Consider the following 14,622-nt stretch of genomic DNA (forward strand, 5'->3'; position numbering starts at 1 on the left):
CAGATATTGTGCGCCAATTTGTCCTGTACAGAAGATAGAATAAATAAGGGTAGGGCTCGCGAGTGACATGGGAAAGCTGAAGTAAGAGTTGTAAGGGTATGAGGCTGTTAAAGTAGTGGAAGGGGTTTTAGCGTTGCTCATGTAAGTAACTGATGTTAGGGGAGCTGGCTAGCCATAGTCATGCTCACCGATGCTCAGTTTGGGTTCTGCCAGGACCACTCGGCGCCAGACCTCATTACAGTCTTGGTCCATACATGGACAAAAGAGCTGAATTCCAGAGGTGAGGCGAGAGTGACTGCCCTTGACATCAAGGCAGCATTTGACCGAGTGTGGCATCAAGGAGCCCTAATAAAATTGAAATCAATGGGAATCAGGGGGAAAACTGTCTACCGGCTGGAGTCATATCTAGTACAAAGGAAGATGACTGTTTGTGGTTGTGGGAGGCCAATCATCATAGCCCCAGGAAATCACTGCAGGAGTTCCTCAGGGCAGTGTCCTAGGCTCAACCAACTTCAGCTGCTTCATCAATGACCTTCCCTCCATCATAAGGTCAGACATGGGGATGTTCGCTGATGATTGCACACTGTTCAGTTCCATTCGCAACTCCTCAGATAATGAAGCAGTACGTGCCCGCATGCAGCAATACCTGGATGACATTGAGGCTTGGGCTGATAAGGGGCAAGTAACATTCGCGCCACACAAGTGCCAGTCAACGGCTATCTCCAACAAGGGAGAGTCTAACCACTGCCCCTTGACATTCAACAGAATTACCATTGCCAAATCCCCCACCATCAACATCCTGGGGGTCACCACTGACCAGAAACGTAACTGGACCAGCCACATAAATACTGTGGCTACAAGAGCAGGTCAGAGGCTGGGTATTCTGCAGTGAGTGTCTCACCTCCTGACTCCCCAAAGCCTTTCCACCATCTACAAGGCGGAAGTCAGGAGTGTGATGGAATACTCTCTACTTGCCTGGATGAGTGCAGCTCCAACAACACTCGAGAAGCTTGACACCATCCAGGACAAAGCAGCCTGCTTGATTGGCACCCCATCCCCCATTTTAAACATTCACTCCCTCCACCACCGATGTACCGTGGCTGCAGTGTGTACCATCTACAAGATGCACTGCAGCAACTCGCCAAGGCTTCTTTGACAGCGTCTCCCAAACCCGCGACCTCTACCACCTAGAAGGACAAGACCAGCAAGCGCATGGGAACCCCACCACCTCCAAGTTCCCCTCCAAGTCACACACCATCCTGACTTGGAAATATATTGCCGTTCCTTCAGTGTCGCTGGGTCAAAATCCTGGAACTCCCTCCCTAACAGCACTGTGGGAGTACCTTCACCGCACGGACTGCAGCGGTTCAAGGCGGCTCACCACCACCTTCTCAAGGGCAATTAGGGATGGGCAATAAATGCTGGCCTTGCCAGTGGCGCCCAGATCCCAGGAACGAATAAAAAAAAATGCTAGATGCTGAGTTAGAGCCGCCCTTAACCAGAGAGCATGGTGAAGGGTTAGTTGTGGAAGGGTTGCTTTAGGGGGGTAAAAAATGTGCTGGTGCCCAGGGTGGGCAAGGAAGAAAAAACATGAGTCCAGTTGCCCTGCTAAGGACGTGGAACTTTTTGTGGCACTGTTCTGCAGTACCAGGGTGATGTAGTTGGCTGTCAGTGATATTTCTGGGTGGCTTGGTGGTACCCACACTGGGGCATCTCACTTTTGGTTCAGTGCCTCAGCTCAGTCCCATTTGTGCTTTTTTTTTTATTTGCTAGTTATTCCTGTTGGAATTTCATGGACCTGAAGGCTTGGAAAGGGCAGTTCTTAGTGAGCTCACCTCATTGGTGGATACATTCTAAATCAAATATCTGTTAATTTCAATAGCTTGAGATTTTGCAAATCGTTGGAACAGGAATTAATTCGGTTGATTTGCGCCTCCCTAAGAGGGCACTAACAGGGCGTAAAGCAACCAGCGCCCGGGCGCCGTTCCACTAATGCCTCCCGTGAAATTCAGCGGGAGGTTAGCGGCGGCAGTAACTGTTAGCGCCCCGTGGCACTGCGCCTCCGGCAATGACATCATCGCCATGCACAGCGCCCCGCTCGCACATCAGCCCCGATCTTCGGTAGCGCCCCTTGACTTACCGCCAGACGCTATGCCCGACAGGGTCAAAAGGGCGTACGTGCGGCCTGGGCAGCGCAAATTAAAGGGGAGGTGCCCGGTGGCCATTTTTGTTGCTGGACGCCTGCCAGCACCTGCCCCCGTTGCTGTCCCCGGCCTCCTGTGAAGCCCCCCGTGGGGTGCCGGCTGCGCTCCGTGAATCCGGCACTCCTCTTGAGTGCGGGGCTCTTTTGCCAGCACTCCTGATCCCTGGTGGTCCAGCTGGGCCCCAGGTCGCGCTGCGCAAAGCCCCATCCCTTTAATAAGGGGAGGAAGGCCTGCAGCACTGCGGCGCGATGCGTAGCGCCGCAATATTCACTCACAGCGCCCCAAGAGCGAGGCAGGGTGCTTACAGTAGCGCCCCGCCTCCCTCTTGGGGCGCTACCAGTGAATTTCGGGTGCGGGGGTACTAATTTTTCGGGACGCTAAAAGTAGCGCCCCAAAGGGGGCATGACCCAATTTTGCCCCCTAAATGTTATATGCGATACCCGAGGCTCCATGGTACACATCAAAGCAGCCCACACTGACAAAAATGCCTTGTACATTCCCGATTTTAAAGACTTTTAGGACCCAAGTTTGGCATCTCCCGATCACTCCTTCCTGATTTAGCTTGTCTTCTCGTTTCAACCTTGGCGGCGTCCTACGCTAGGGAGCACCTTGGCTCCTTAATATTTAATGAAAAAGCCACTGAATGATTACCTGGGTACATGTTAAGTCTAATGTGAGTCCATCGCTTCAGCTGCTGAGCAGGAAAGTAGTTGTGGCAAGTGTCAGCGTAGCCTGGTTGCAGGATTGTCATTGGAAGCAACTCGATCCAGAGCTCTGACTTCAACTACCATCGAAGGTATAATAAATATGAAATATGTGTAAACTTTCTTTTATTATTCATCATCTTATTTTGAGGACAAGAGTCCCCCCATTTATAGTAAAGCATTCATTAAAGAAAAATCAAATTATGTTCCTAAACTGTTATAAAGGAAACTGTCGATTTATCGGCACCTAAATAACCGGAAATCTCTGTTAACCGGCAAAATTCAGGAGTAGGTTCAGGTAAGTTTTACTTCATATTAGTGGCCGTTCCTGGATCTGTGGCTGTGTAACCGGGGTTCCTGCACCTGTTGCTAAGCAACGGGGATGCCTGGATCTTGTGGCTGGGGTTCCTGCACCTGTTGCTAAGCAACAGGGAAGCCTGGATCTGTTGCTGTGTACGGGGCTCTCGTACCTTTTACTATACCTCTCTGTAATCCGGACTTTTTGATAAACCGGCATTACTGCTCTCGTGGGTGTACAACAGTTAAATAGTGCACAACCGCACAAAAATGTATATAATGTGCCCAGATTTTGCTGTAGCAGGGCAGCTAATGGTTAGACTTTGTGCCCGTTTAGGTTTTAACATTTTTTTGTGTTACAAGTTGCGCTGATAACATCGCGATGAGGGGAAACAGGGCATCTGGGACCCGAGTGAACAGGGCAAGCAAGTGTGTGTCTCCTTTCTGTTCAAGAAATAAACAGCGCAAGGGCTGAGAATGAAGTGTAAATTAGAGTGGGTGAATTGCATGTCAAGTTGGGTACCGAAAGAGAAATAGAGAGAGGGGAAGAATGATTGGATTAAGAGAGAGAGAGAAAAAAAAGTGACAGAAAGGAAAATTAAAAAAAAGTTGAAAATTTTAAATTTGACATTTTTTAAAATCTCCAACAACAATTAGTACCTGAAGGAATGAGAGTCCACACTTGTAATAGTTAATTTTCAGTGCCGTTGTCAATAATTAACAATTATTCCATTGTTAAATGGGTATTTACGCTTGTAATGACAAGACTTAACTTTCTGTGGCGCGTTTAGTTCATATCTACTGTGCAAAAACAGCAACTTCATGACATTCAGTGCATTTCTATGATGAGGCAGACTGCGCAACAGCACAACTCAGACAGCAACCTTTGGATATTTGAGCTTAACCGCACATCTGCCCCTCGCCTGAAGTTGCTGTACCATTTACGCATAAATAAACGCGGGCGCCATTAGCCTCACCGTTATTTTGACAGCAAAATCTGGCTCATTAATACTGTACTGATGCATTGCTGCCTTTGTAAATGATAGTGATTTCATTTGTTTGAAAGACATTTGTTTGAACGCCAGTGACAGTTTATTCAATGTAATTCATAACAGTAAAATATATTGGTATATTTTATGAATTAGATCTCATGGAGCAGTGCTTCGTGCAACACAGATGAATATTAGGAATTTGAGGACAATTTTCTGTCCTTCACATCCGAATTCCTGATAGGCACTCCCATCACCCAAAGCTCTGCACCAGGAACATTGGAAAATATATTCCATAATCTCTTGGTGGTATATTTTTCTCTGTTGGCTTATTTTAGTAAAATTACACCTAAATATAAAAGGATACATTTTCTGAGTTCTCACCACGACAATGTACTTGGCCCACTGCTGAAAAATCACAGGCAGTGCACCCGCAATCTACCTATCCATGCTCACAGCAGGCCAGGCACTTTAAGGCAGGTGAGGCCTCTACCTTGGTGATCGCCACTTCGTAGTCATGTCAAGATTTTAACTAAAGTTGTCAAACAGAGGTAAATAAAGCCCTTAGCTTTCTACTGCAGGGAAACTGCATTTCATCTCCGACAAACCTCTCTGATGGCTTCAACTTCCTCCTCTGAAGCAGCAGTTCCTATTTTCTCCCCTCTTGGAGGCAAGTTTGGAACCGCATCTAGTCAATGAGATATATTAAAGATGTGTCATGTCAACATGCCTGATGGGCGCGCTTTCAGATAACAGATAACGTACAACTAGCATTAGATGGGAGGATAGAGGGGTATTAGGGGAGAGAGGTTGAAGAGCATGGCTAATGATGGGAAATAAGAGTTTTTGGATTGCTCTTACCCTTCAGATTGATCCTGGAGTAATACAAAGATCTGGCCATGCAAAGGGAGAGGCAATACAGTTCCATATACTGCTCTGTCATGCACCATATACGTTCAGGTCAGTGGCACTTACATTTAAGGTCTTAAAAGTGGATGTTGTACCAGCAGTGGTGTGAGATCCGAAGGGATCTGTTGGGGATGACAGCAAGTGATAATAAAGTTCTGGCTCAGCGGTAACCCTCTTGCCCGAGTCAGAAAGTTGTTTGTTCAAACCCTACTCCACAACTTGAGCACATAATCTAGACACTTCAGCGAAGTGCTGAGGGTGTGCTGCATTGTTGGAGGTTCCCTCTTTCGGATGAGACGTCAAAACAAGTCCCCATTTACTCGCTCAGGTGGTCATAAAAGATTCCATAGCACTATTCGAAGAAGAGCAAGAGAATTCTCCCAGCGTCCTGGCCAACAGCTATCCCTCAAGCAACACCACCACCAAAAAAAACAGATTAACTGGTCAATCGTTTCATTGCTGTTTGTGGGACCTTGCTGTGTACAAATTGTCTGCTAACAGTAAGAAGTAATTCATTGGCTGTAAAGTGCTTTGCCGTGTCCTGCGGACGTGAGAGGCACTATATAGAAGCAAGCTCCTACTTTCTTTGTCTGAAATACAAATGTAACCACATGAATTAGAAATCCAGAAAAGTAAACTCCAGGACCGTGCGCCACAGTATTTCCACAACTGTGAAAAATAGTAACTAAACCTGCAGATATGTCAATTATTAGCAAGAAAATAAAAACCCATTGTGCCCGATTGTTAAAAACAGAAATAAATGAACCCAAGATCAAGGCAACACATACAGTTCATTTCAAGTTGAACTGTCTCAAATTGCTAATAAACTGTTAATTATTACAGTCAGCACCTTTACTACTGTCTCAGAACATTCTTGTTTGCTCACACCACCTATGTACATATTCTCTAGTTATATATGAGCAGTCATTTCCCCAAATTATTAAAATGTCCACAAATAGTACCAGTATTATAAATTGAATATATATTGACCATTACAAGGTTAAATGAATAGTGCATTCTTCATGTTGTTGTAATGTCTATAGTTAAAACTAAAAAGGGGATTTAGGACTATATGAATTGCAAAAATCAATGGCAATCTTGAAATGCTGTCCAAGTATTATGGACTCTGAATTGTAACAGAGGAAAGATTTAAATTTCAGTCTGTAAGGGTGACCCTGAGCTTCCGGTCGCCTGTCACTTTAATTCTCTGCTTCACTCCCACTCTGATCTCTCTGCCCTCGGCCTATTACATTGTTCCAATGAAGCTCAACGTAAGCTCAACATCATCTTTCGATTAGGCACTTTACAGCCTTCTGGACTCAACATTGAGTTGAACAATTTCAAACTATAACCCCTGCCCCCATTTTTCATGCTGTATGATTTTGCCATTCCCATTTGCAACATTTTATCTTTCCTGCTTTTTACATAAGCACAGTATGTTCCTTCAATTCCTTCCTCCCCACCCCCCACCCCGCCACCACTGTCTCTGCACCTGCTTAATATCTGTTGCATCTCCAGCTTTTTCCAGTTCTGATGAAGGGTCCCAGACCTGAAACGTTAACTCTGTTTCTCTCTCCACGGATGCTGCCTGGCCTGCTGAGTATTTCCAGCATTTTCTGTTGTTATTAAAGATTTAAACTAGTTCACTTGATGGTACAAGCATATCTCAATGAATCAAGCAAAAAATATTGGTGCGACAAATCTCCACAATGATTGTCAAAGTATGAGTTCTTGATTTCAGGTGCAGGGGGTCTAAGGGAGGCTAAGAGGTTCCTCAGACATATGATGGGAAAAATCAGAGATGGCCCATAATCCCCCTCCTCCTAGCAACACCACCTGGGAAAAGCTGTCTACCCACCCACTTAGGTCAGAAACGCTCCGTAGCATGGGCTGGAAGCTTAAGAGGGGCAAGAAATGGTGAGGGGTGAAGGAAAACTATAATTAGTATACTTTTTACAGAATTGAGATTTTTTTTTTGTTGAAGTTGCTGCTTACTGACCAGGATCGAGGCAGGCTGCTTCAATCGACACACGAGGAGCGTAATTGCCGGTAAAGTAAGAGGTATCTACATCAAATCCGTGTATGACTCCGGGCACGCCCAGCTGGATAACACACCAGTCGTGACCTATGAAATACAAACCTAAGTTGACGTGGAAAGAATAGGCTTTAATACATCTGAGGAAACAAAAGCTGCAGCAGACTCAGAATTGAAGCACAACTGGAGGGATTCTGATTTCCAAATGATGCAGTCGATTGTATAGCCAGCGTCAGGGGTATCTGATGCATTGTGCATTCAAGTATTTGCCTGGAATAAAAATAGGCAACTCCAAAGTCCAAACACCTGAATTGGGTATATTTGGGGGTCGGAGGGGTGGAAATATATAAAGTGGTTCAATTCTGATCAATTTCAATTCGTAAATGAATACTAAGTTCAGCCCTGGTGGAAATACATTACTTCAAGACAAATTACTGCACGCACATAAAGCATATAATTGAAACTTGGGGGCTACTTTTAACCCCAAACAGGAGTGGGTTTGGGTCAGGTGGGAAGCTAAAATGTTAAAAATCTGACAGGAACCAAACCCGCCCTCTTCTGGTTTTAATGGAGGCAGAAAGATGGGCGAACAACCCACTCGCAGGAGGCTGGTTGGTTGTTCAAACCCTTTAAGGAGGCTGCGTGCCTTCATTTTAACAGTGTTTCTTTTTTTAACATGTCGGCCGGGTTTCCCAAGCCTCGGGAAACTCGGCAGGTAAAAGGAGAAGTGCTGGATCCATCAGGTAACTGCATTTCCAGCACTGCTTGTGAGCCAGGAGGAACAGGAGTGTTTCCTCAAAGCCCAACAAACATACCTGTAAACACCCCCCCCCACATCCAGGATCACCCCCCCATATGCATCCCATCATCGACCCCCAATCTCCCCCGCAATCTCTGACTCTATCCCCAAACCTCCCAGCTCTCCCCCAATCTCTGACCCCACCTTGTGATCTCTCCCTGACACCTCCCATCTCTCCCCTCGATCTCCGACCCCCTCCAATCTCCCCCCACCCAAACCCCCACAATCTTCCCAACACCCACCCTCGTGATCACCCCCGACCCTCCCAACCACGATCTATCCAACCCCACCCCACAACAACCTCAAAACTTACCTGATCCTGGGCTGCGGCCTTTTATGGAGCCTTTCTCACCTGACGGGCAGCCAAGTCGATCAATCAGGCCGGCTTCTGGACAGAGAATCCGCTTGACAAAAAACACGCACACCATGGCGTTAAAACTCCATGGTGTTCGGCTAAACCTGGCCTTCCGGGATTCTTGACCATAACTCCTCCACCCGCGCTCCAAAACCCCGGCCCAGTAAGTATTGGGGCCTTGATTTCATCTTTTCTTTTTTCTCCCACACATATTAGGAGTGTAGTTTTTCTGTGACCCACCCCCCCGCCCCAATCATCACCAGAAGGGTGCCGCATGCAGTAAACTTGATTTTACGATCAGCCACCTGCTGCATATGAGGCCTTGCTGGTGCCGTAGGGTCTAGAAAGATTTTGCCATGTGCCTACTCGTCACAGGAATTCCATTACTGATTTTCCACACAGGCTGTTTCACACATAGGCCGAGATTTTGCGGGGGGGGGGTGGGTGTTCAGCAGGCGCGATTGGTAGCGGGTCGCGTGGGAAAGTGGTTTTTTTTTCCCCAGCAGGTCGGGGCCCCGCTGTGAACCCGCCACCGCGCGCCTTTCCCTGATGTCGGGTCTGTCAGCGCTGAGCAGATCCGACACACAGCGGCAGGGGACCCAATTCAGGTCATTATGACCTTGTTTAGAGATGATTAAAAACACATTTAAGCTCACCTTTTGATTTTACGTGCTCGCCCACAGGGTCCACGCTGGTCGTGAACCACACCTGTTAAGCTGAGGCGGGAGTTCAGTGGCCATTGAATCAGCTTTGAGTTGACAGCTTCAAATGTAAAGTAAAAGCTCCCACCTTACAGAAATATCTTCCCTCAACCGCAAGCTCTTCCTCACTGCATTTCCACAACAGATTCACCATGCTGCAAGTCTCTACGCAAGTCTCCATCAAGTCTGACCTCATTACCTCCCTCACAATTGACAGATCGCTTCTGTCATCTCTACTTCACCTGTCATCTATTCCATCAGCATGGGTGCCCTTTATACTCTCTCACCTTGGTCTTCAGAATCAGCCCCAACACCAGCAGCACCAACACCACCACCACCACCACCAACCTTCTCCGCAATCACCTGATGCTGCACAGGACAAAGGGCATCAGCACCCGACCACATTGCTGCCCGGGAGGCCAGGGATGGCCTCACCATGGCCAGATTTACTTCACTTGATGCTGTACACCCTGGCTGCCACATGATGAGCTGTAGTGTATGTACCTTTAAGTGAGAACTACTTTTACAGCTCCTGTACACTGTAGTACCGGCAGTGACCACACTTGTATATAAGCCTTGAGCAGGCATCTGTACTGTTAGTCTTTAGACTACCCTCCTCCAGTAAACACCTGTTGATTGCTAATCTGCAGCCTCCGTCTAGTTATTGAAGAACACCATACTTTAAGATTCACGGATTCAACAGTGGCGACGAGGTCGATTCGAATCTACCTGCAACTCTGCATTTCCTTCCAAGGATTCGCTCCAGGAGGACAGTGGAAGAAAGTCGAGGCCAGAAGCACGGGCGTCGACCACGAGCAACCGCCCAGTCATCCGGCAGAGAGTGAACATCGCAGGGGAGGCTGTTGAGAGCTGGGCTTGGTTCTCCAGCCACGATGATCCAGCAACAGACTGGCAACAGGTACAGCGCAGACCCTTCCCGGACAGCGGCGGGTGGAGCCGACCGACGGCACAGAAAAGGCCTAGCAGCGTCGACGGGGTAAGAGAGAGGGTAAAGCGCACAGGGCGCAGCCGGGGGTTGAAGACTGAGCGGCATTGACGGAAAACAAAAAGAGAGAGAGGGTAAAGCACAGCCGGGGTTCAGGACCGAGCGGCGGCAACGAGAGAGGCGCACAGGAGAACGCGCAGAGCGCAGCCAGGGCTCAAGGGCTGAGCAGCGTCCACGGGGAAAGAAAGGAAGTGCGGGAGACGCCATTTGAGCCGCGGAGAAGAAGGGAGAGTGCGGGAGATGCCATTTTTGAAGCCGCAGCGGAGAAGAAGGGCGAGCGCGGGAAGAAAGGAAAGCGCGGGAGACGCCATTTTGAGCCAGCGGAGAAGAAGGGAGAACGCGGGAGACGCCATTTTAGACAGTCTAACCACACCCAGGGATGCCGAAGAGTGGCAGTGTCACTGCGTTCGACAATGAAGTCGAAGATTGGGCGACATATGTGGAACGCATTGAGGTGTACTGCAAGGCGAATGAAGTGCCAGATGCCAGGAAAGCACTGGTTTTGTCGATGGGTGCAAAAACGTATGGCTTACTGCAAAACCTAATAACCCCAGAGAAGCCAGTGGATAAGGATTTCGAAAGCATAGTGGAAATCCTACAGGACCACTTAAACCCCACACCGCTGCTGATAGCAGAAAGATTTAAGTTCCACAAAAGGAACCAGCATAAAGACAAAAGTAATGCTGAGTATTTAACGGAACTGCGCAAGCTATCGAAACACTGCCAGTTTGGAGTGGGACTAGCAGATACGTTAAGGGACAAGTTTGTGTGTGGGCTTCAAAGTGAAGGAACCCAGAAACGGCTTCTATCAGAAAAGGATCTTACGCTGGACAAGGCTTTCAGCATGGCAGTATCACACGAAGCAGCCGCACGGGGCGCTGCAGAGATACAACGGAGACCGCAAGAATATGGCACCAATGAAATGTCATATGGAGCAGGGAAGTATCATCGCTGCGGCAGAACAACACACGACCAGGAGGATTGTTGGTTCAAGGATCAAGTGTGCAGACAGTGTGGAAAAGCAGGACACATAGCAAGAGTCTGCAGGTCAGGGAAGAAAACCAGCAGCAAGAAATCTTCACAGGGGAAGTACAAAAAGGTACATAAGGTGATGGACAGTAGTTCAGACGAACAGAAAAGTGATACAGACTCCGGAAGCAAGGAGCTGGGTTGTCTGAAACTACATAATGTAATCAAAATGGAGGATCACCAGACTATCTGGGTCACGCTCAAGATAGATGGAGTCCAAGTGAAAATGGAATTGGACACAGGATCAGCCCTAACAGTCATAAATCGAAGGGACTACAAGCGGCTATTCTCACATATACCCTTGAAAGCTACAGAGATTGTCTTGAAGACGTACACAGGGTAAAAAATCTACCCCAAAGGAAAAATAAGGGTGAACGTGATATACAAAGGCCAGGAAATACCAAAAATGGACCTATATGTATTGCCAGATGGAGGACCACCACTACTAGGACGTGAATGGATCCGGAAGATACAATTAGATTGGCATTCCATACAGGCACTGAAGGTTGAGGACAAAAAGGATGACGACGTCACACCTGGACGACTGTCAAAAATGCTAACTGACGCACAAGAAGTGTTCCAGGAGGGACTCAGAACATTAAAAGGCATAACAGCGATGATTAAAATAGAGGAAAATGCAAGCCCAAAGTTTTTTAAGGCCAGACCGGTGCCTTATGCGATCCGACCAGCCGTCGAAGCAAAGCTGGAAGGTTTGGATCGTTCAGGAGTACTGTCCAAAGTGGACTGGAGCGAGTGGGCTACACCCATCGTTCCTGTAATGAAGAGGTTGTTGAGTAATACGCCTGGGGAACCAAAGAAGGTCCGCATTGTAGTGTATGTACCTTTAAGGGGAGAACTACTTTTACAGCTCCTGTATACTGTAGTACCAACAGTGACCACACCTGTATATAAGCCTTGAGCATGCCTCTGTACTGCCAGTCTTGAGACTACCCTACTCCAGTAAACACCTGTTGATTGTTAAGTTACAGCCTCCATCTAGTTATTGGAAAACATCATACTCTAAGAATCACGGATCTAACAGTGGCGACGAGGTTGATTCGAATCTACCTGCAACTCTGCATTTCCCTTCAAGGATTCGCTCCGGGAGGGCGGTGGAAGAAAGTCGAGGCCAGAAGCACGGGCGTCGACCACGAGCAACCGCCCAGTCGTCCGGCAGAGAGTGAACATCGCAGGGGAGGCTGTTGAGAGCCGGGCTTGGTTCCCCAGCCACGACGATCCAGCAACAGACTGGCAACAGGTACAGCGCAGACCCTTCCCGGACAGCGGCGGCTGGAGCCGACCGACGGCAGAGAAAAAGCCGAGCAGCGTCGACGGGGTAAGAGAGAGGGTGAAGCGCACAGGGCGCAGCCATGGGTTGAAAAGTGAGTGGCGTCGAGGAAAAACAAAACAGAGAGAGAGAGGGTAAAGCAGCAGCCGGGTTCAGGACCGAGCGGCGGAAACGGGAAAGGCGCACAGGAAAATGCTCAGAGCACAGCCAGGGCTCAAGGGCTGAACAGTGTCCGCGGGGAGAAGAAGGGCGAGCGCGGGAAGAAAGGAAAGCGCGGGAGACGCCATTTTGTGCCAGCAGAGAAGAAGGGAGAGCGCGGGAGACGCCATTTTTGACAGTTAAATCACACCCAGGGATGCCGAAGAGTGGCAGTATCTCTACGTTCGACAATGAAGTCGAAGATTGGGCGACATATGTGGAACGCATTGAGGTGTACTGCAGGGCGAATTAAGTGCCAGATGCTAGGAAAGCATTGGTTTTGCTAAATTCCATGGGTGCAAAAACTTATGGCTTACTGCGAAACCTAATAACCCCAGAGTTGCCCGTGGATAAGAATTTCGAAAGCATAGTAGAAATCCTACAGGACCACTTAAACCCCACACCGTTGCTGATAGCAGAAAGGTTTAAGCTCCACAAAAGGAACCAGCATAAAGACGAAAGTAATGCTGAGTACTTAACGGAACTGCGCAAGCTATCGAAACACTGCCAGTTTGGAGTGGGACTAGCAGATACGTTAAGGGACAAGTTTGTGTGTGGGCTTCAAAGTGAAGGAACCCAGAAACGGCTTCTATCAGAAAAGGATCTTACGCTGGACAAGGCTTTCAGCATGGCAGTATCACATGAAGCAGCCGCAAGGGGCGCTGCAGAGATACAATGGAGACCGCAAGAATATGGCACCAACGAAATGACCTATGGAACAGGGAAGTGCTATCGCTGCGGCAGAACAACACATGACCAGAAAGATTGTTGGTTCAAGGACCAAGTGTGCAGACAGTGTGGGAAAGCAGGACACATAGCAAGAGTCTGCAGGTCTGGGAAGAAAACCAACAGTAAGAAATCTCCACAGGAGAAGTACAAAAAGGTACACCAGGTGATGGACAGTGGTTCAGACGAACAGAAAAGTGACACAGACTCCGGAAGCAAGGAGCTGGGTTGTCTGAAACTACATAATGTAACCGAAATGGAGGATCACCAGACTACCTGGGTTACACTCAAGATAGATGGAATCCAAGTGGAAATGGAATTGGACACAGAGTCAGCTCTAACAGTCATAAATCAAAGGGACTACAAGCGGCTATTTTCACACATACCCTTGAAAGCTACAGAGATTGTCTTGAAGACATACACGGGGCAAAAAGTCTACCCCAAAGGAAAAATAAGGGTGAAAGTGACATATAAAGGTCAGGAAATACTAAAATGGATATATATGTATTGCCAAATGGAGGACCACCACTGCTAGGACGTGAATGGATCCGGAAGATACATTTAGATTGGCATTCCATACAGACACTGAAGGTGGAGGCCAAAAAGGATGACGACGTCACACCTGGACGACTGTCAAAAATGCTAACTGACGCATAAGAAGTGTTCCAGGAGGGACTAGGAACACTAAAAGGAATAACAGCAACAATTAAAATAGAGGATAATGCAAGCCCAAAGTTTCTGAAGGCCAGACCAGTGCCTTATGCGATCAGACCAGCAGTTGAAGCAGAGCTGGAAGGGTTGGAACGTTCAGGAGTACTGTCCAAAGTGGACTGGAGCGAGTGGGCTACACACATCGTTCCTGTAATGAAGAGGTCGTTGAGTAATACGCCTGGGGAACCAAAGAAGGTCCACATCTGTGGGGATTTTAAGGTGACAGTGAACCCAGTCCTTCACACGGTGCAATATCCGCTTCCACGAATTCAGGATATTTTCGCCTCGCTATCTGGTGGTAAACGCTTCACCAAAATTGATCTAGCCCAGGCGTACTTGCAAATGGGGGTAGAAGAAGCTTCGAAACATTACCTTACGATCAACACCCATAAAGGTCTCTATCAATACAACCGGCTGGTGTTTGGAGTAGCCTCGGCTCCGGCTATCTGGCAAAGGGCGATGGATCAGGTCCTGCAAGGGATTCCAGGGACCCAGTGTTATTTGGACGACATCTTGGTCATGGGCGAAAATGACGGTGATCACCTCGCTAACTTGGAGAAGGTGCTCGCCAGATTAAAGGAATATGGGCTACGAGCTAATCGCCACAAGTGCGAGTTTTTCCAGAAACAGATCTCGTATTGCGGCCACGTCATCGATGAAGAGGGGTTACA

The 14,622-nt window shown here is 47.9% G+C and overlaps 1 protein-coding gene across 1 annotated transcript in view; it reads right to left on the reverse strand.

Moving 5' to 3' along the window:
- The window catches only part of allc (allantoicase), a 71,611-nt gene that overhangs the window by 30,442 nt on the left and 26,547 nt on the right, over positions 1-14,622 (reverse strand). The window contains exons 5-7 of the mRNA XM_085996393.1: positions 7,103-7,228; positions 4,803-4,882; positions 2,856-2,988 (exon numbers count right to left, since the gene is read on the reverse strand). Of these exons, the coding sequence (XP_085852519.1) occupies positions 2,856-2,988; positions 4,803-4,882; positions 7,103-7,228 (339 nt within the window). The remainder of the gene's footprint in view (positions 1-2,855; positions 2,989-4,802; positions 4,883-7,102; positions 7,229-14,622) is intronic.

The sequence above is a fragment of the Somniosus microcephalus genome, chromosome 9 (genome assembly GCF_052327205.1).
Source record: "Somniosus microcephalus isolate GS21.2 chromosome 9, FLI_Smic_1.0, whole genome shotgun sequence".
NCBI lineage: Eukaryota > Metazoa > Chordata > Chondrichthyes > Squaliformes > Somniosidae > Somniosus > Somniosus microcephalus.